The sequence below is a fragment of the Protopterus annectens genome, chromosome 7.part0 (genome assembly GCF_019279795.1).
Source record: "Protopterus annectens isolate FY-2018-M chromosome 7.part0, PAN1.0, whole genome shotgun sequence".
Lineage (NCBI taxonomy): Eukaryota > Metazoa > Chordata > Ceratodontiformes > Protopteridae > Protopterus > Protopterus annectens.
This window is the reverse complement of record NC_056739.1, coordinates 752,098,665-752,120,310: the sequence shown is the minus strand read 5'-3', so window position 1 is coordinate 752,120,310 and position 21,646 is coordinate 752,098,665. Positions and strand designations below refer to the sequence as shown.

Below are 21,646 nucleotides of genomic sequence, written 5' to 3'. Positions count from 1 at the left end.
ATAAGAAAAGAAATTTATAACCAGTTATTAATCATCATTGTCTGTACACAATCTATTTTTCTTCATTAGGTAGAAACTATTGGAGATGCATATATGGTGGCCTCAGGCCTCCCAAAACACAATGGAAACCGCCATGCTGCAGAAATTGCCAACATGTCACTAGATATCCTCAGCTCTGTGGGCTCCTTTAAAATGAGACACATGTCAGAGGTTGCTGTCAAAATACGGATAGGACTGCATTCAGGTAAGCTGGAAGACCTCAAACAGGTGTGTCATGTAGATTAGTTTATTATTGCTTTGTTTGCAAATGTTAAAAATCACATCACCATGAAGTGACTAAAGGACTGTCAGTTTTCAGGTTTATTTTATAAATGAAATCACTTACGCATGAATTTGTTAATAATAGGACTGAAGGGTGCATAGGAAAGAAAAAAAAAAGTGTTTCTGTATGAAGCTTCAGTATGCTTAAAGCAGATTGGAACATTCCCACATCTAAAGTATACAGAGGCAGCTTTGGATATTCAGCCTCAAATGGTTAGAACAGAAGTATCAAAAAGAATCAGGAATGGAAGACTCCTTGATCTAGTTCTCTAGGCTCCCCTTAGTTGCCCAAACACACTTTATTTGTTTTCCTGTGTGATGAAAGGAGATACTGCCAGCACAGCTAGCTGGAATTTTGTAAATAATTATATGTCATTTGTGAATATCAAACTAATTTATATAAGATGTTTGTGTTACAAATGTATTAGAACTGTATGTCATGTGTATATCAAAATACTTTGTATAGATGTTTGTGTTGCAAAGGTATTTGTAAAGTGATGTGTTTAAAATGTATCCACAGTGTACCCTACTGGAAGAAAACAGAAATGAACATGCACTTTTGTAACTGTATAAATGTATTTTAACAGGGGAAATTGGAGAGTTAAACTCTGCCCAGAAAACTTTAGAAAACTTTCTGAAATTAAATTACTTTATAGGCTACACAATAAAGAGGCTATCTCTCAAGTCTTCAATGCAGCTAGCAACACCATGTCTGTACTAGGAAGCTTTCTGTATTGTCATTGGGGTGAACTAATTGCTACTTTTGAAGCATGAAAGAATGCAATTGTTTTATGGCTTCTAGCATCTGCCAGAGAGCTGAGCAAAAACCTTTGTCTGTATATTTTTACAGGTAGATACTAAACCCTGGCAGCTTCTAGCAATGGGGGTTTTGGCCTGGGAACTAGAGGTTAGATGACTAGAAATTATGTAATTTTGCAAGCTATCCCAGCAGTAATATTTTAGCTATTATTTTGAGAAGTGTCTGAGTGAGACAGAGCATTATGTCTTGGACCTGACAAGAACCATTCACCACAACATCTGCCTTGCTCTAATAGTAAGTTTCTATGGAATGGTATAATTCTCTTAGATTCAGTCAGGAATATAGTGAAGCTTAGTTTAGATATTTTTCTTTATTTGTCTGTGCCTGTTCTGCAATATTGTTTTAAATATTTCCTGTGATTTTGAACTCTGATGTCACTATGAATATATATTTAGTATTGTCTTATTATTTTATTATTTATTATTAAAAACATTTAAATCTTTCATTGTGGCTGATTTGTGTAGAGATATTTAAGTTTTGAGAGTACTTGCATATTTATTTGGTGACACTGTGTGGGCCACTCCTAATAGCCTTGCTCTTGGTCAAACTACCGTTTGTATTAATATTAATATCACTCAATATATTAGTTGGCAGGAGTGACTGGTGGCAGTGAAAACTACCTTATAGTCTGGGCAGAAGGGGGTATACCTAGTAAACCTGTTCCAGCCTTTCGCAGGTGTGTGTGTGTGTGTGTGTGTGTGTGTGTGTGTGTGTGTGTGTGTGTGTGTGTGTAAATCAAACCTCAAAGAGTGTGTCTGACAGCTACTTGGGCAAGGACATAAAGCACTGGTTGGACAGAGAGGGTGCTGGAGGTCTTGGCTTGGTCACGCAGCTGACATCTCAACTCTATAGCTGTGCCAGTGGGGAGTCTTATTGGAATCTGAAGAAAGAATGAGAACCCAGCCCTAGACTGACTGAGGTCTCTGTGTGCTTTTAAGGGAAGCTGCACTTGATGCAGAGAGCTGCATCTGGAAATACTGTGTGTGCACTTGTCATCCTTTCACTGAATGTCCTCCACTGTTGCCAGTGGTGAGGATTGAGGCTTCTTGATTACTAGTCAAGTGGTGGGCCATCACTACCTGTATTAGATTTCCTTGAGGTGTGTTTCCTCAAAGTTGTTTTTGCTCACTATTGATTCAATAGGTGTAGTATTCCAAGCATTGCTATTTTTGGGATTACTGTCACCTATATGATCTTTAAAGAGAAGTTTTCTCTTTCCTTGACTTGTTGCATTTTTAGAGTTAGACTATTTAAGAGGGATGGGAGTAAGGTTCCTCCAAGTGGCAAGTGCACATGGGGGGCTTCATATGTAAAAAAGTAGTTTTAAGATGTGCAATTTTTTTTTACATTTTTTTAGGATCATAGGGTAGACAAAGTAAGTTTGACCATTGGTCATGCACCTCCTCCTGTTCTGGAACAGTGTCCCCTTGCATGTCCAATGGTCAAACTTGCCTTGCCAACCTTGCCAATACCCATCCTCAGTCTTTCACTACTATTTGCAAGGATGTTATCATTTGCAAGTCCAGGGGCAAATTTAAGAGCGCCCATCTAGCTGTCTAAGTCCCATCTGAAGAATCCTACACCAAGGCACTGTATATGCATCTTAAGGATTGCATGGACTCTGCTATCCCAAATAAAACCAAGACTCCTTCCTCAAACAAGAAGAAACCAGTCTGGTGGACCCCGGCCATAAGCAAACTTTACAATAAAAGGAGGAAATTTATACAAAAAAAGGCCAAATCTCAAGTAGAAAAATCATCCCTGATCAGCACTAGTAAGAAATTGAGGGCCCTCATCAAGTCAACTAAAGCTAATTTTGAAAAGAAAGTTGCCAAAGATGCCAAGGATAACCATAAGGCCTTCAATGGCTACTTCAAAAACCTAAATGGCAACACTCAGGTCTGTTCTCAGCTAGTACAAAATGGAACAAAATACACTGACCCTTCTGACATTGCCAACATCTTGGCTGACAGGTTCAGTGCAAATTCCCCCCCCCCCCCCACCACCTACAGGGCCTATTACCATTCCAGGGGATTGTGTAAGTCCAATTATTACTGATACCTTGGTTAACAAGGCTCTATCTAAAGCTAAAAACACTGCCTCCATGGGACCAGATGGTGTCCCAGGCTGTGTCATATGCGATCTCCAAAAGGAATTAACCCTGCATCTTATTACCCTGTTCAGTCTCAGCCTCTCCACAGGATATGTGCCCATAGAATGGCACACAGCAACGGTGGTCCCACTACACAAGGGTGGGGCCACAACTGACCCTGGGAACATCCGACCAATAAGCCTGACCAGTCTGATCTGTAAGGCTATGGAGCGAATCATTATGGAACTCATAAATGGAGAGATTGGGAACCTCCAGTCGCTGGACCCCACACAGTTCAGCTTCGTCAAGGGCAGATCATGCCTCCTGAACCTGGTGGATTTCTTTGAGACAGTTACTCAGGCTATAGATAAGGGAAAGGAGGTACACACAGCTTACCTTGACCTTGCTAAAGCATTTGACACCATTTCCCATTCAGGTATTATTGATAAGCTCACCAGCCTGGGCATAAACCCTTACGTCACAAGATGGATCACAAACTGGCTCTCAGACAGATCCCATAAAGTAAGAGTAGCGGGATCTATGTCCAAATCCAGACCAGTAATGAGTGGTGTGCCTCAGGGCTCTGTCCTGGGGCCCCTCCTGTTTGGCATATACTTCTCAGAAGTACAGGCAAACACGGAAGGGCTGTGGCTGACTAAGTTTGCGGACGACTGCAAACTGGGTGCTATAATAGAGTCTCTGGCTGACATGGAGATCCTCCAGAAGGGCCTAAATGAGACTGATGCATGGTGTCAAAGCCATGGTCTCAAGCTAAATGCAAAAAAATGCATAGTAATTCCCTTTGGAAAAAACAGAGTACCCGCAAACTACAACATAGGAGGTAATCCCCTGAAATCTGAAGAAGAAATAAGGGATCTAGGGACTTAAGTAGATAGTCAGCTTTCCTTTGATAACCATGTTACCAAAGTGGTTAGAAAATCCTGCTATGTGACCCATCTGATCACGAAAGGGTTCGCATCAAGATCTAAGGATGTAATGGTGCCCCTCTACTCTTCCCTCATATTGAGTACAATGCACCAATTGGAATGTACCTGGCTAGACATCTCCAGCAGCTGGAGAGACCACAGTGGTACCTAACCAAGAGGGTTACTGGCCTCAAACAGTTGCCCTATGCAGCACGATTGAAAAAGCTAAGACTGTTCTCTGTTGCATACCGCTTTCTCAGAGGCGATCTCTGTCTAACGTATGGAGCCATGTCCAACCCAGAATTGTTGAACATGCTCCATCTTAGCAAAACCAAATCTACTCGAGCTACACGTTCTAGGGATATAAACCTCAACACAACAATGAATAGAACATGCTGGAGGGATAGATTCCCTTCGCAGAGACTTCCCTTACTATGGAACAGGGTCCCGATCTACATAAGACAGAGCCCCTCACTATCACTCTTCAAGAGGAACCTTGATGAGTGGATGGGTAACAGAAAGTTCACACTGGGGATCACACCAACAGCACTACTAGATAGGGGCCAAGGGTACTAGCTGCTAGTTCAAGGGTCTAGGGAACTACTAAAGGGGCAGTCAATACCACACAATGTGTCTGGGCTAATATATGCCTTTGGGCAGATAGCCCAGTACCAACCTATGAACCTATATCTGTGATAATCAAATGACCGAGAGTTGCCAGCTCAAGTGTTTAGATCTCTGATCACAGATTCATATGGTAATCAGATGTTTTCAGTTGAGTAGGAAGCAGAGTACTTCTGCTTCCTGAAATGGGTGATGTGACATTTCTTGCAATTTAGTTTGCGCTTTTTTCCTAAACACCAAGAATTGATTTTTACCTTTTTCTTTTTGGAGGGTATATGTATCATAGGTTCATAGGTTTATACTAGGCTATCTGCCCTAATGCATTTATAAGCCTAGCCCAAAGTTTTGTGGCTCTCTCTCTCTCCAAAGGAGATTTGACAATGACACCCTAGCTTGCCGTCGTTAGCAAATTTTGTTAACCAGAGCTCACTGTTACTAGTTGGACATCTAAAAAATACATGTCAAACAGGAGGGAGCCCAGGTATTTATCCCTGGAAGATACTGCTAATTATTTTTTCGACTTGAGTAAGTGTCACCCACTTGGATGATATGAATTCTATCCTTAAGCCATTAGGCTATCCAGCTTACCATGTAGGCATTTATGTTTAAGGCCATCAACTTTACCAGAAAGGCTCATCCAGACTCTGCTACACTTTGCTGTGAAGGAAAGGTTAGTTTGCTGTTATTTTTTGTATTTCTGTATTGCCTTTCTATATTTTGAATACTGTAGTTTGTTTTCTTTATCTTGTGTTTTGCTTGCATTCTGTTCTAACAGCATATTAAAACTTCAAAAGAGACCACAGCTCTCTCTGTTCTGAGTCAGGCAGAATTTTTCCCTCCCTCCCTCCCACCCATTTAAGTTGTCTTGTTAAATACCACTGTCTTTCTAGTTGCCCGCCTCTTATGTTAATCTGACCATATATCTCATTTCTCTCTACTTTCACTGGCTTATGTGAGTAATCACAAAACCATCACTTTTGAAATCCCAACCCTTCAATTATTTAAATTTATTGGCCATCCTACAGTATTTCATAGCACCAAAATACAAAAGTAACCACCCCTTTCAGTCCATCTTACTGTTTTAAAAATAGTAACTCTCCACTAAACCTTAACTTTTTAAACAGGTAAAACTCAAGTTACCTACTTTCATATCTAACTTCTCTAGTGCACACTGCAGAGTGCATTCTTTTCAATCTTACCTTTAAGCATCCCTGTTACTAGCACTTTCTCTAATACCTAAAAAGATCATCTCTACTTGACTTCAAGTAGACTTTTCTCTATCTGTTAAACCTAGCACTTGCTCCTACAGTACTTATTACCTTGATACGGCACTCTTATAGATAGCACCCCAAAAGGCAAACCCCATTTCTCGGTCACCCACGTCCCCGGAATCTCTTTTAAAGTTTTTTGTCTAGTCCTTCTAGCATGTCGAGGATCAGTTGCTAGTGTCCTCTCCTGCTCAGCTGGTGAACCTGGAATATTGAGGCAATGTTACAATTGCCTCATGTACACTGAACAACCCTCTCCTCCTCCCACAAAACACAAATACATGCGAGAGATGCAACTATACGGCCAAACTGGAGGCTGAGCTCTCTCAACATAGGACTGGCAAGACCAGTCAGGAGGAGAAGGTTACCACACACACTATAGACCCAGTCTCACATAGTACCATCACAACCTCAAATCATACACATAAACACACAAAGACATACTCGGGCTCTGATCAAAAATCTACCAAAACAGCAGAGGCCACCAAAGCAGACACCCAAACAACCACCACCTCAGAACACAACACCTGCAACACATAGACCTCACAGTCAGAGTGTCAAACAGTCACAGCCCTTAAGGCCAAACACAATGCCAGACACACTAGTCATTGGTGACTCCATAGTCAGACACACTGGCGTCCCGCTCACCAGACTGAGTAAGGAGAAGGTCACAGTAAGCTGCCTGTCGGGCGCTAGAATCCGCCACATAACGCAAGCACTCAGGTCTCTCAACAGCAGGTACAAATACGACTCAGTCATTGTCCACGCTGGTGTAAGCGACCTGAGACGCACCTCCTTGGACTACATGAAAAGAGACATTGAGGAGCTCTCTGATTATGTAGCCCAGGCAGGTATGACCCTGACCTTGAGCAGTATCCTACCTTCACCAAGAATGATGCCACAATACAGAGATAAGATGATCAGCTTTAACAATTGGCTTAAACTCTGGTGTCATTCAAAGGGGATCCAATGTCTGTCTGCCTGGGATGACATGCTGGACAAGCCACGCTGTCAAGGGACGGCTTGCACCTGTCACCCTGGGATTCTGGATATTGGCAAAGGCTCTTGCCACCCCATAGTGCCTTTTTAGGCAAGGCTCAAATTCTAAACCTACCACCCTAGAACACAAAAAGGAAAAAAACTAAGGGTAATGCTGCTCAATGCCAGAAGTCTAAATCTCAAAATGCACGCACTCGAGGCCCTTCTCAGTATGGAGAACATCGATGTCTGTGCAGTGACAGAAACCTGGTTCAAGGCTCCTGAGAGCACCCCAGCACTATCAGGTTTTACCTCTTATCATGCGTTCCGCACCCAAAATCCGGACAATACCAAGAAAGGAGGGGGGGTAACCATATTCATCAAAGACACCCACACCTCAAGACTGGTGGCAACGCACGATGCATCGGAGACCATCCAGGTGCAATTAACCATAGGCAAGACTGCTCTACAAATTGTAGCATGTTACAGGCCACCCTCACAAACTCAGGAACCTCACATGGCCTTCCTGAAAACACTAGAGGGGATAAATGTATCACCAAACACCATCATACTAGGTGACTTCAATTACCCTAATATAGACTGGGAACACTACTCAAGCCCAAACACCCTAGCCCAAAAGTTCCTGGAATTCATAAACTCAAATGCCATGGAACAACTAGTCACCATCCCCACAAGAGGAGAAAACATACTTGATCTCATCATCACGAACATGGGAGCACAATGTTCAACACCGAAGTATACCCCTCACTGGTGAGATCAGATCACAAACTAATCTCGCTGGAGGTCCTCATCCCACCCCACCTGAAATAAAAAGACCACAGTAAAGAACTTCTCAAAGCCGACTTCACACTTCTAAAGACTAGTGTGGTCTCCTTTAAGGCCCCGAGCCGGCAGAAAACAGTACTCAAGCCGCTGAATCACTTACAAATGCCTTCTACCGCTCTCTGTGTGCTTTTAAGGGAAGCTGCACTTGATGCAGAGAGCTGCATCTGGAAATACTGTGTGTGCACTTGTCATCCTTTCACTGAATGTCCTCCACTGTTGCCAGTGGTGAGGATTGAGGCTTCTTGATTACTAGTCAAGTGGTGGGCCATCACTACCTGTATTAGATTTCCTTGAGGTGTGTTTCCTCAAAGTTGTTTTTGCTCACTATTGATTCAATAGGTGTAGTATTCCAAGCATTGCTATTTTTGGGATTACTGTCACCTATATGATCTTTAAAGAGAAATTTTCTCTTTCCCTGACTTGTTGCATTTTTAGAGTTAGACTATTTAAGAGGGATGGGAGTAAGGTTCCTCCAAGTGGCAAGTGCACATGGGGGGCTTCGTATGTAAAAAAGTAGTTTTAAGATGTGCAATGTTTTTTTACATTTTTTTAGGATCATAGGGTAGACAAAGTAAGTTTGACCATTGGTCATGCACCTCCTCCTGTTCTGGAACAGTGTCCCCTTGCATGTCCAATGGTCAAACTTGCCTTGCCAACCTTGCCAATACCCATCCTCAGTCTTTCACTACTATTTGCAAGGATGTTATCATTTGCAAGTCCAGGGGCAAATTTAAGAGCGCCCATCTAGCTGTCTAAGTCCCATCTGAAGAATAACAAGGAATCACACTACTTAACATGCAAGGGGAGTATTTTCCAGATCAAAGGGAGGCAGTGGGTATTAAACCTACATCTCCATCTAGTTGTATTTATTACTTGATGAAGACTGAGATCTCTGCTTCAGGGATTGACTTCACATTTAGATTTGTTGAAGAAAAGGTCAAGAAGAAGAACTGGATCCCACTGGGACACAGTAATCTAAGTAAGGATCTCCACTCAGGAGTCTGTGGCATTATCTACAAAGATTCCAGTCTCTCTTGGTAGCTAAGGCTTTTGAGAGTGGCAACCACTTTTGTTACAAACATCTGTGTTTTTTTTAGAGTTTTTAGTGTACCTGACCAGATATATGCTGAAGGGTTCATTATATGCTTTAAGTCTGGCTAGAACAGAATATAAGGGAAAAAATGACTGTATGTGTGGGGTACATTATATTCTATAAGTCTGGCTGGAGCAGAATATAAGGGAAGAATTACTATATATATATATATATATATATATATATATATATATATATATATATATACACACATAATTCACCTCAGCAGTGTGCCTCACAACAGCCCTTAAGGCAAAACACCATACCTAACATGCTAGTAATAGGAGACTCTATAATAAGGCACACGGATGTTCCACTCACCAGGCTGAACAAGGAGAAAGTTACTGTCAGCTGCCTGTCGGGTGCTCGGATCCGGATAACAGAGGCACTTAGGTCACTCCAGAACAAGTACAAGTATGACGCTGTCATTGTACATGTTGGTGTGAATGATCTAAGACATACCTCCCTGGACTACATGAAAAGAGACATTGAGGAGCTCTCTAATCATGTAGCCCAAGCTGGTATGACCCTGACCTTGAGTAGCATACTACCTTCACCTAGAATTATACCACAATACAAAGGCAAAATGATCAATTTCAACAATTGGCTAAGCTTCTGGTGTCATTCTGAGGGGATCCAGTGTCTGTCTGCCTGGGATGACATGATAGACCAGCCTCACTGTTTTGCCAGAGATGGGTTGCACCAGTCACCCCTAGGTTTTCGAATACTGGCCAAGGCTCTTGCCGTCCCCTTAGTGCCTTTTTTTAGGCAAGGCTCAAAGGACAAACCAACCACTGTAACCAGCACAGCTAACCAAAAACTAAGGGTAATGCTACTCAACGCCAGAAGTCTCAACCTCAAAATGCACACAGTTGAGGCTCTCCTCAGCATGGAGAAAATCGATGTTTGTGCAGTGACGGAAACCTGGCTCAAGGCTCAAGAGAGCACCCCAGCACTGCCAGGTTACAATTCATATCATACCTTCTGGCCTCAGTTACCAGATCACAGTACAAAGGGCGGAGGTATATCCATATTCATCAAGGATACCCATATCTCCAGGTTAGTAGCGCAGCATGATGCCCCAGATCATCCATGTGCAACTATCAGCAGGCAAAACCACATTTCAATTCATAGCCGGTTATAGATCGCCCACCATGTTCCAAGATGCTCACTCTGCATTCCTTGAGACATTGGAAAATATAAAGGTCCTACCCAGCACCATAATCTTGGGTTATTTCAACTACCCTGGTATAGAGTGGGTGAACTACCAATGTTCCAACTCCTATGCTCAGCGATTCATAGAATTTATAAATTCAAATGCCCTTGAACAACTAGTATGTTCCCCCACTAGAGGGGACAACATATTGGATTTAATCATCACAAATATGGGCGCCCATTGTACCACACCGTTATCACTCCCTCCTTGGTTAGATCCGACCACAAACTGATAACCCTGGATATCGTCACCCCTCCACTTCCCCCAGTCAAAGAAACCATAGTCAAAAACCTTTCCAAAGCAAACTTCAAATTACTTGCATCCGAAGTGGAAAGCTTCACTATTCCCTTGCAGAAGGATAATGATATCCAGGATGCGGAATCCTACACCAAGGCACTGTATATGCATCTTAAGGATTGCATGGACTGTGTTATCCCAAATAAAACCAAGACTCCTTCCTCAAGCAAGAAGAAACCAGTCTGGTGGACCCCGGCCATAAGCAAACTTTACAATAAAAGGAGGAAATTTATACAAAAAAAGGCCAAATCTCAAGTAGAAAAATCATCCCTGATCAGCACTAGTAAGAAATTGAGGGCCCTCATCAAGTCAACTAAAGCTAATTTTGAAAAGAAAATTGCCAAAGATGCCAAGGATAACCATAAGGCCTTCAATGGCTACTTCAAAAACCTAAATGGCAATGCTCAGGTCTGTTCTCAGCTAGTACAAAATGGAACAAAATACACTGACCCTTCTGACATTGCCAACATCTTGGCTGACAGGTTCAGTGCAAATCCCCCCCCCCCCCACCACCACCTACAGGGCCTATTACCATTCCAGGGGATTGTGTAAGTCTAATTATTACTGATACCTTGGTTAACAAGTCTCTATCTAAAGCTAAAAACACTGCCTCCATGGGACCAGATGGTGTCCCAGGCTGTGTCATATGCGATCTCCAAAAGGAATTAACCCTGCATCTTAATACCCTGTTCAGTCTCAGCCTCTCCACAGGATATGTGCCCATAGAATGGCACACAGCAACGGTGGTCCCACTACACAAGGGTGGGGCCACAACTGACCCTGGGAACATCCGACCAATAAGCCTGACCAGTCTGATCTGTAAGGCTATGGAGCGAATCATTATGGAACTCATAAATGGAGAGATTGGGAACCTCCAGTCGCTGGACCCCACACAGTTCGGCTTCGTCAAGGGCAGATCATGCCTCCTGAACCTGGTGGATTTCTTTGAGACAGTTACTCAGGCTATAGATAAGGGAAAGGAGGTACACACGGCTTACCTTGACCTTGCTAAAGCATTTGACACCATTCCCCATTCAGGTATTATTGATAAGCTCACCAGCCTGGGCATAAACCCTTACGTCACAAGATGGATCACAAACTGGCTCTCAGACAGATCCCATAAAGTAAGAGTAGCGGGATCTATGTCCAAATCCAGACCAGTAATGAGTGGTGTGCCTCAGGGCTCTGTCCTGTGGGCCCGCCTGTTTGGCATATACTTCTCAGAAGTACAGGCAAACACGGAAGGGCTGTGGCTGACTAAGTTTGTGGACGACTGCAAACTGGGTGCTATAATAGAGTCTCTGGCTGACATGGAGATCCTCCAGAAGGGCCTAAATGAGACTGATGCATGGTGTCAAAGCCATGGTCTCAAGCTAAATGCAAAAAAATGCATAGTAATTCCCTTTGGAAAAAACAGAGTACCCGCAAACTACAACATAGGAGGTAATCCCCTAAAATCTGAAGAAGAAATAAGGGATCTAGGGACTTAAGTAGATAGTCAGCTTTCCTTTGATAACCATGTTACCAAAGTGGTTAGAAAATCCTGCTATGTGACCCATCTGATCACGAAAGGGTTCGCATCAAGATCTAAGGATGTAATGGTGCCCCTCTACTCTTCCCTCATATTGAGTACAATGCACCAATTGGAATGTACCTAACTAGACATCTCCAGCAGCTGGAGAGACCACAGCGGTACCTAACCAAGAGGATTACTGGCCTCAAACAGTTGCCCTATGCAGCACGATTGAAAAAGCTAAGACTGTTCTCTGTTGCATACCGCTTTCTCAGAGGCGATCTCTGTCTAACGTACGGAGCCATGTCCAACCCAGAATTGTTGAACATGCTCCATCTTAGCAAAACCAAATCTACTCGAGCTACACATTCTAGGGATATAAACCTCAACACAACAATGAATAGAACATGCTGAAGGGATAGATTCCCTTTGCAGAGACTTCCCTTACTATGGAACAGGGTCCCGATCTACATAAGACAGAGCCCCTCACTATCACTCTTCAAGAGGAACCTTGATGAGTGGATGGGTAACAGAAAGTTCACACTGGGGATCACACCAACAGCACTACTAGATAGGGGCCAAGGGTACTAGCTGCTAGTTCAAGGGTCTAGGGAGCTACTAAAGGGGCAGTCAATACCGCACAACGTGTCTGGGCTAATATATGCCTTTGGGCAGATAGCCCAGTACCAACCTATGAACCTATATCTGTGATAATCAAATGACCGAGAGTTGCCAGCTCAAGTGTTTAGATCTCTGATCACAGATTCATATGGTAATCAGATGTTTTCAGTTGAGTGAAATGGGTGATGTGACATTTCTTGCAATTTAGTTTGTGCTTTTTTCCTAAACACCAAGAATTGATTTTTACCTTTTTCTTTTTGGAGGGTATATGTATCATAGGTTCATAGGTTCATAGGTTCATAGGTTTATACTAGGCTATCTGCACTAATGCATTTATAAGCCTAGCCCAAAGTTTTGTGGCTCTCTCTCTCTCCAAAGGAGATTTGACAATGACACCCTAGCTTGCCGTCGTTAGCCAATTTTGTTAACCAGAGCTCACTGTTACTAGTTTGGACATCTAAAAAATACATGTCAAACAGGAGGGAGCCCAGGTATTTATCCCTGGAAGATACTGCTAATTATTTTTTCGGCTTGAGTAAGTGTCACCCACTTGGATGATATGAATTCTATCCTTAAGCCATTAGGCTATCCAGCTTACCATGTAGGCATTTATGTTTAAGGCCATCAACTTATAGACATCTCCATCATTTGCTATGATATCAAGTGCCCTGGCCAGATCAAGCTAGGTAGCATTGATATTGTAAGCACTGTTAAGTGTGTGAGTGATATTCTCAAAGAAGCTGAGAAAATTCAGCAGACAGGACCTGCTCTATACAAAGCCTATTTGCAATGTGTCAAGATTAGTCAGATATTTGGTCATGATTTATGAGGTCAGTGATGATACTCTCCAACCAGACTTTACAGCTAAGACTTGCAAGGCCATGTGGCCTATACTTCCTGGAATCTTTGATGGGTCAAACCTTAGGGGGGCATTACTGCAGCAGTGTGTAACAATTTAGGGACATAACTTGTAGCAAGGCTTAAGTAAAACAGTTAGCGGTGGGGATCAGTGACTGCATGTTTAGCACAGTTTATTACACAAGCCAGTATATTGTCTGGGCCCATGGACTAGGTGTTCTTGGTCTTTGATATCAAGGGGAAACTGACTTTGTGGAAAACTTTGCTGTGAACTTGCCAGCTAATATGTTTGTATTGTCTTTTGGGTTTGAATGGGATGCTCCATTATCAAAAAGTTTGGCGCAGCATTGAAAGTTATTTCTTAGTTTCCTAACTTAAAAATAGAAGGACTTGTACTTATCTTTTGCTTCAGTTGATAGCCTTAATTCATGTGATGCTTTGCTGGTCTTCATAGCTGCTTTCATTTCTTATTGACATTGTTAATACAATTCTGATGTTGTAGGGTTATGGCCATACAAATCAGTTTAAGAAGTATCTTTCTTATCTTAAATAGTTTATATCAGTAGACTATCAGGGCAGTTTATTTTTTAACACCATATTTGGTTTTGGAAGGAACTGTCAGGTCAAGACATTTACCTACATTTATCTAAATGTGCATAAAATCATTGGTGTAACCGGCTGCATAACTGGATGTGATAATATGGGCTAGTGGCAGCATAGCCAGCTGGTGTTCTGCAAAGAATGATATGTCCTTTGAATACCAAACTGATTTATACAAGATGCTTGTGTTACATATGTATTAGAACTGTACGGCATTTGAATATCAAACTGATTTATACAGATGCTTCTGTTACAAATGTATTAGAATTGTATGGCATTTGAAAATCAAAATGCGTTGGTAAAGTTGCTAGTGTTAAAAAATGTATCAACAGTAGGTCCTGCTAGACTGAGAAAGAATACACATTAGTTGGGAGGGTGGCCTAATGGTTAAAGTGTTTGCCTTATGAACACAAGGTACAGGGTTTGAATCTCACAGGGGATAATTGGCTTGGCTTAAGATGGCTTGCAAGGGCAGTTAGCCTAGTACTAATCTAGGAACCTAAACATGTGAGACTGTATGTATATATGTTAGCAAAGGACATTCGAAGAAAAGGGGTTAAGCAGCTAGCTTACTTCTTACTTTAAGAAAAATACTGTTAATTGGACCACCTGTTGGAACATGGAAGTGCTTATCTTACAACTCTGAACAGGACCAGAGACAGCATGTGTGGAAGAAGCCCTTCTTCATTAGCTATTGGTCTAATGATGGAGGAGTATAGAGAGGTAATAACCTCATTTTTTCTGGATGCAATCCCTTTACTTATGAGATGAACCAAGTAAAAGGCTTTTCTGACCACTGCCGCTACATGATGATTGAATGTGAGATTGTTATCAACCTGAGTACCCAGGTCTCTCACCACAGGTTGTGTGTTTTGTGGGGTTGCCGTTGATGTGGTAATCAATAGGTGTCATGTATTTGCTAAATGTTATGATGACATTTTTTTTGTTTAGCTTGAGGCCATGACTTAGGCACCAGTCATTAGTTGCTATGAGACCCTCTTGCAGTATGTTAACATCATTTGAGGAGTCAATGACTGCACCCAACTTACAGTTGTCTGCAAACTTGGTCAGCCACAAGCCTTTTGTCTTTGCCTGGACCTCTGAGAAGTAGATGCCAAACATTAGACTGTCCAGGACAAATTCCCAGGAAACTCCACTAGTGACTGGTCTGCTATCGGAGGTGGAGGTGCCTATTTTGACCTTGAGGGTCCTGTTTGTGAGCCAGTTGGCCACCCACCTGATGAGATAGGGATTTACACCAAGTTGTGTTAGCTTTTCAATGATGCCTGAGCGGAGGATTGTGTCAAAGGCCTTGGCCAAGTCAAAGTAAGATGTATGTAACTGACTTTCCCTCATCCAGGGCCTTGGTGACAGTCTCAAAGAAGTCAACCAACCATGTTCAAAGGCAAGATCTGCCCTTGACAAATCTAAACTGGGTGGGGTCAAGTGCTTGTAGATTGCCTATGTCCTTGTTTATGAGATCCATAATAATACGCTCCATGGCTTTATATGGGGCGATAGTTTCCAGGGTCAGTAGTGACACCACCTTTGTGCAAGGGGATGACAATGGCAGTTCTCCACTCTGCTGGAATGAAGATTGTACTTAGGCTTTGGTTGAATAAGGTGTGCAATATCGAAGCCAGTTCTTGCTGGAGATGGTGCAGAATACAGATTGAGTCATACTTGATATTAGAGAGTGTGTTTAGGGCCCTAATGGCTCCTGAGAGGCAACTGACTTTAGCGCTGTCCTTGTTCAGCCTAGTGAATGTGGAGTCTATGTGCCTGTTTGTAGGGTGACCAATAACTAGAATGTTCCCACCAGATGAATTATACCTACCAGACATGGGAATGGTTTGCTGTTATTGACATGTTGATGTTGGTGTTAATATGAATGCATGAGTAGTAGATTTAATAAGGATTTACTGTAGTGCCACATTACAAGAGTCATACCAGGTTGGGGAGAGATTTTTTGACAGCATCAGTATGAGATAGTGTTGTGTTATTAGTATAATGATGTTGCATAGTGGACTGTGAGAGGGAGGATGCTGCCATATTGATTTACATCTCTCCCAGATGGTTTACTATCACAATGCTGACATGCAATTGCACGGCTATGAAGTATTCGAACAACAGATGTTCGAATACTACATAGTTCGGCAGGTGATGTGAGCGAACATTATCATTGCGAATGGACTGTGCATTTGCAATTATAACGTTCGCTCATGTGAGGGGATCGCGGTACAGTGCAGTTAGGGAAATACATCCCTTTCCTCACTGTAGTGCGATCTCGGATTTGGAATATTAAGTTAGGGGGGGTGTGGGGGTGCAGCCCAACACAGGTGGGTGCAGGGGGTTTGCCCCCCCTGCATAACTGTGAGTTTAGGCTAGTTAGGTAGGGAGTTACGGGACAGGTGGGAGTGCTGTGTATTGTTGAAAATGTCGCGAGCGACATTTTCGACAAATCACAGCTGTTTTCGACATTAGGGACATACGGAAATGCTCATTTCCGATGTTTAAATTCGAAAATTCAGACACGTTTTATTCTGATGTTCAAATTTATGATAGTAAACTCTCCCAGACAGGATCTGTAGGGTTAGGTATAAGTGCATTATCAGTCAGCATGTGACAGTTTTTACAGTGCCTTGGGGATACCAAATGCTAAAAGGCTGACAGTGGAACAGAATTGGAGGGGCGAAATCTGCTGGTACTCCATGATGTCCAATGCTGATGCATGAAAAAGGGCCTGTTGGGAAGGAAAAAGGAATATGGAGGTGTTTGTAAAATTTGAGCTATATGGTTAGGACCAACTCTGCTTTTTACAATAATACTGTTTAGGTGGGTAGTAACCCTGAGGTGACGGAGATACCAGGACACTAACATTTAAGAGCTGATATACCAGACTCTAAGGGCTGCTTGTACTTCAGCACAATTTGATTAAGCCCAGACCACACTCTCACCTCATCCCTGATGAATGATAAGTCAAATGAAAAGTAACACTGACTATAGGGAAAAATGTGCGATGTGCAAGCCAACCACTGTTCAGCTACTCATACAGTGGCACTGAGTTTAGCACAGTTGTGTACAGTATGTTGCAAGCAATAAAAACAGGAGAACCACTGAAAAACAGCTCATTGCTCATCTACCTAGGAACAACAGCAGTTAATCTACTCCCACTACAATAACCACTACAGGAGGCCAGAACAGGCTGATACAAAACAAAAGCGGCACTGAGAAAAAGAAGTGAAAGTCAAATAAAAACAATTTGAAATAAGCAGAGCAACAAAACAACTTGAAATGTAGTAAAAATGAAAATAATTGTACTTTCCTGAGTCTTTGTGAATTCCAGAAACATATTTAGTTCATCAGCATTTTTACTCTGTCACAACTCTCTGTATTCTTACTTGAAAGTCAGCAAGGAGCACAGCTGAGCACAATATATAGCAAGCAAGAAAAAACTAAAGAACCAATGAAAAAATATCTATAAATTTGTGCGACTGCTGTTCAGCTGCATAAGAAAAGCATCAACTAAACTTCTCCCACTATAACTACTACTTTCTGTAAGATGGGCTCCATGCTAGGGCAGATCAGGCTAATACAAAATAAAAATTGCTTAGAGAAAAATAAGTGAAACTCAGATAAAAAGCAGTTTAAAATCAGCAAAATAACGTTAAGTGCAGCAATAAAATACAAACAAGTCTTTGTGAAGTAAAGAAACAAGTCTAAACTACTCAGTGTTTTCAGAAAGGCACAGCCCCATGAATTTGCCCCTGGAAAGACAGCAAGGAGCGATCACTGTATGGCCATCCAGCACACATACATTGCTGCAGGCAGGCATGATCTAACTCACCTGATGTAAAAGTAATTCTAATTAATTATAAGAATATCACCTGATTGCCCTGCTGTGTATAAAGATGTGGAAACTGAAAGAGAGATACACAGAAATGCTTTATCTTTTCACCATGTTTCCAGGATAATAAAACATCTGATCTTTGATTCAAACAATTAACCTCTTGCTGATATGTTGCTATTTAATAGTGCAGTTTGGATTCTATCTTAATTAGGTTTGCCAGCACTAAAACCTAACAACCATTTCTACTGTTCACCATTGTATTAGAATAATCATTTGGTACATGGACAGGCAATAGGGGATTGGATTCAGTCTGACATTTCCTGACAGGACTATACTCAAAAAGATGCAAATTACTGTTTTTTTTCTGTTTGTTTATTCATTTATTTATTAATTAATTAATTCTGGTCATAAATAGTGACACTGCATAGAAACCTTCTGCTTTTTCTCAGGTTTTGGCCAACTAATATATGGTTCTTTAGTGCAAAGGTAGTGGAAAAAGCCTGCCCATCTTCCTTTGTGTGGTTTTATCTACATAAAGTAGCCACTTATAATGGTGGCAGTAAGTAGATCTTCAGTAACAGCTACTAAACTTGCAGCAATCCTAAGGAGAAGCTGCATTACACAGATGTAGTCAAATGAGTAACAGATGACAAAGGAGCACAAACAAAAGGCAAGAAATTGTAGATGTTCATCGTGTTACACTGCTGCAGTCATTACACTTGGGTTATTCTGCCGTCAGGTGGTCCCGCAGTCAGCCTGAGTTCCAAAGTCTTGGTCCGGCGTCAGTTGCTGTTGCTTCTTACCTGACGTCAGAGTGCCAGGGGTATATAAGATGCATCCGACGCCATTTTCTTCAGTCTTTCTTGCCGCGCAGTGCCCGAAGCAGAAGCAGTTCGCAAGTGCCGGTCGGCCGACTCCTGAGATTTTTGAAGTTGAATTTCAGATCCGAAGTCTTCAATAAAGCTAAGTACCCCGTTGGGGAAACTTTTTTCTTGCCTCAGACCGATGTCAGAAAGAGTTAATAATTGTATTTCTTGTGGGAAGCAAATACCTCATAAGGACTTCCACTCTTACTGTATTCCATGCCTAGGCCCTGATCACGATGTCACTAGTTGTCGGTTTTGTGCTAGATTTAACAAACGCACTATAAAAAGACGTTTTGATTTTGCTTTGGACTACTTTGGCTAAAGGTTCAATTATACGATGCCGTTGGATCAGCCGACGACCTCAATACCGAAAAAATGCAAAGACAAGGATGAAGACAGGCATCCGAGGTCCAAAACCGATGACAAAACCTCTTCTAGGCCAGTCGCCGGTTCGCCGGTTCTCAGTGAGGCGCTTTTGCAGCCCCTGACACCCACTACCTCAGAACCACAGGCCGCTTCTGACTCCCACGTGGAGACATCTAGGCCTCTGGAAACTCAAGGTATTGGACCTATGGAAACTAATCCCTCAGATGGGTCCGGAGCCGCTGAGCAGGCATCGGCTTCTGAGGGTGTTTTCAGACCTTCACAACTTACCATTAAAACAGCAGTCAAGACAAAGGTACCATTAAAGACAAAGAAACAAGTACAGCATTCTCCTGGGCAGTCGTCCATGCCTAAGAAACAGATGCTTAAAATGGCCAAAGACCTCATTACTCTAATCAGGGGTTCCCATCCCCATCCTGAGAAAAGGCCTAGGCAGGATACAGACTATGACTCCTCTGATCAGGTTTCCATTTCCTCTGATTCCTCTTCAGACCAGGGATACTCTCTACCCCCCTATGAGGACTCTGATGTTGAAGAATCTATCCCTTCTGCCTGTCCTCCTGAGGATTATTCTTTTGGGGAAACTTTACATACCATGAGGGAGCATTTCCATTGGGAAAGTCAGGATTACTCAGAATCCAAGAAAAGGCTCAGGGATTTCCTCTTATTGCCTCAACACAGGCCCCTGGCTATTCCGCCTGTGCTAGATATTGTGGATGATGTGTTCTCTGAATCCAGTTTATCTCCTGAGTCTTTGCCCCCTGCTCCAGCCAAGCCAGATAGGTATTATAGAGTCCCTGACTCTCGCAAGTTTCTTTACAAAAACCCTTCTGCTGATCCAGAAACTATTTCCCAGGGTCCAAAAGGGGTTAAGGTTTCCATTGCAAAAAATCCAGTACCCTCTGACAGAGATTCCAGAGCTTTGGATAGATGGGGGAAGAAAGTATACACTTCTGCAACATTAGTAGTAAGAGCTTTAAATTGCCAGTTTTACATGCTTAAGTATCAACAATATTTAATGGCTCAGTTAAAACAGAAAATACTTGCAAGCTCAGAAGCTGATCCAGAAACTATTTCCCAGGGTCCAAAAGGGGTTAAGGCTTCCATTGCAAAAAATCCAGTACCCTCTGACAGAGATTCCAGAGCTTTGGATAGATGGGGGAAGAAAGTACACACTTCTGCAACTTTAGTAATAAGAGCTTTAAATTGCCAGTTTCACATGCTTAAGTACCAATAATATTTAATGGCTCAGTAAAAACAGAAAATGCTTGCAAGCTCAGAAGCTCCTGCCTGTAAAGAAATGCAGGATTTATTGCACGCAGTTGAACAGATGGGAAAACATACTCTGCAATGTGGTTTGGATTCTTTAGAGGCCTCTTGTAGAGCCGCAGTTACAGTTTCCGTGATTCGAAGACATGCTTGGTTAAAAGAACAAAGTTTACCTGATCATGTTAAGGCAAAACTATTGGATGCTCCTTTACAGCATGATACTTTGTTTGGTGTTAAGGCAGAAGAGGTGTTAAAGAAAATGGAGGATAAAGCTAAATCTATGCAAACAGTCAAGGATTTCTTACAGGTACAGCCTCCTCGGTTTAGCAGAAATTGGCCAACAAAGAATTGGTCCTTTCCAGTGTCAGACAGGACACAGAGAGGCAGATACAGACGCCCAAGAGGCAGATCTCAACCCCAAGGCTCAAACAGACAATGACAGTGGGGCACCTCAACCCCAAAAGGTGGTGAGGATAAGTCTCAACCTTACAGGAAACAGTCACAATGACTTTCCCCTTCGTACACCAAGCACGTCCCTTTTGGAAGCCCCCTTAGGGGGAAAACTAGCACTTTTTTCTCAAAACTGGCAAACAATCACCCAAGACAAATGGGTCCTGAATATTGTGTCTCAATGTTACAGATTCCACTTTCATACTTTACCAAGGCTAAAAGGAATGCCAGACCTGCCACAAAATCAATGGGCAGAGGCACAAAAACAAATTTCAGCCCTCATGGACATGAGAGCTATTCAAAAAGTACCGCAACAGGAACAAGGACAAGGATTTTACTCAAGACTCTTCCTGGTCCCTAGAAAGGACAAGGCCTGGAGGCCCATACTAGACCTTTCAATTCTGAATACTTACCTGGATATTCCGAAATTCAAAATGTTGACATTACAGCAGCTTCTACCCATGCTGGGCATGAAGGCTTGGCTTGTTACTCTGGACCTCAAAGAGGCATACCTGCATGTCCCAATCAGACAAAATTGCAGAAGATACCTCAGATTCAAAGCTGGTACAATGCACTACCAATTCTCTGCACTGCCCTTTGGCTTATCTACTGCACCCAGGGTCTTCACAAAGTGCCTGGCACCAGTAATTGCATTTTGCAGACAAAAAGGAATTCAAATATATCCATACCTGGATGACTGCCTCATTCAAGCAGAGACAAAGGACATTCTTCTACAGCATCTGGCGTTTGTAAA

At 42.3% G+C, this 21,646-nt stretch overlaps 1 protein-coding gene across 1 annotated transcript in view; it reads left to right on the top strand.

The window, feature by feature from the left end:
- GUCY2D (guanylate cyclase 2D, retinal) overlaps nucleotides 1–21,646 on the top strand; it is a 1,710,150-nt gene that overhangs the window by 1,320,913 nt on the left and 367,591 nt on the right. Inside the window, exon 14 of the mRNA XM_044076324.1 lies at nucleotides 70–244. Within this exon, the coding sequence (XP_043932259.1) occupies nucleotides 70–244 (175 nt within the window). The remainder of the gene's footprint in view (nucleotides 1–69; nucleotides 245–21,646) is intronic.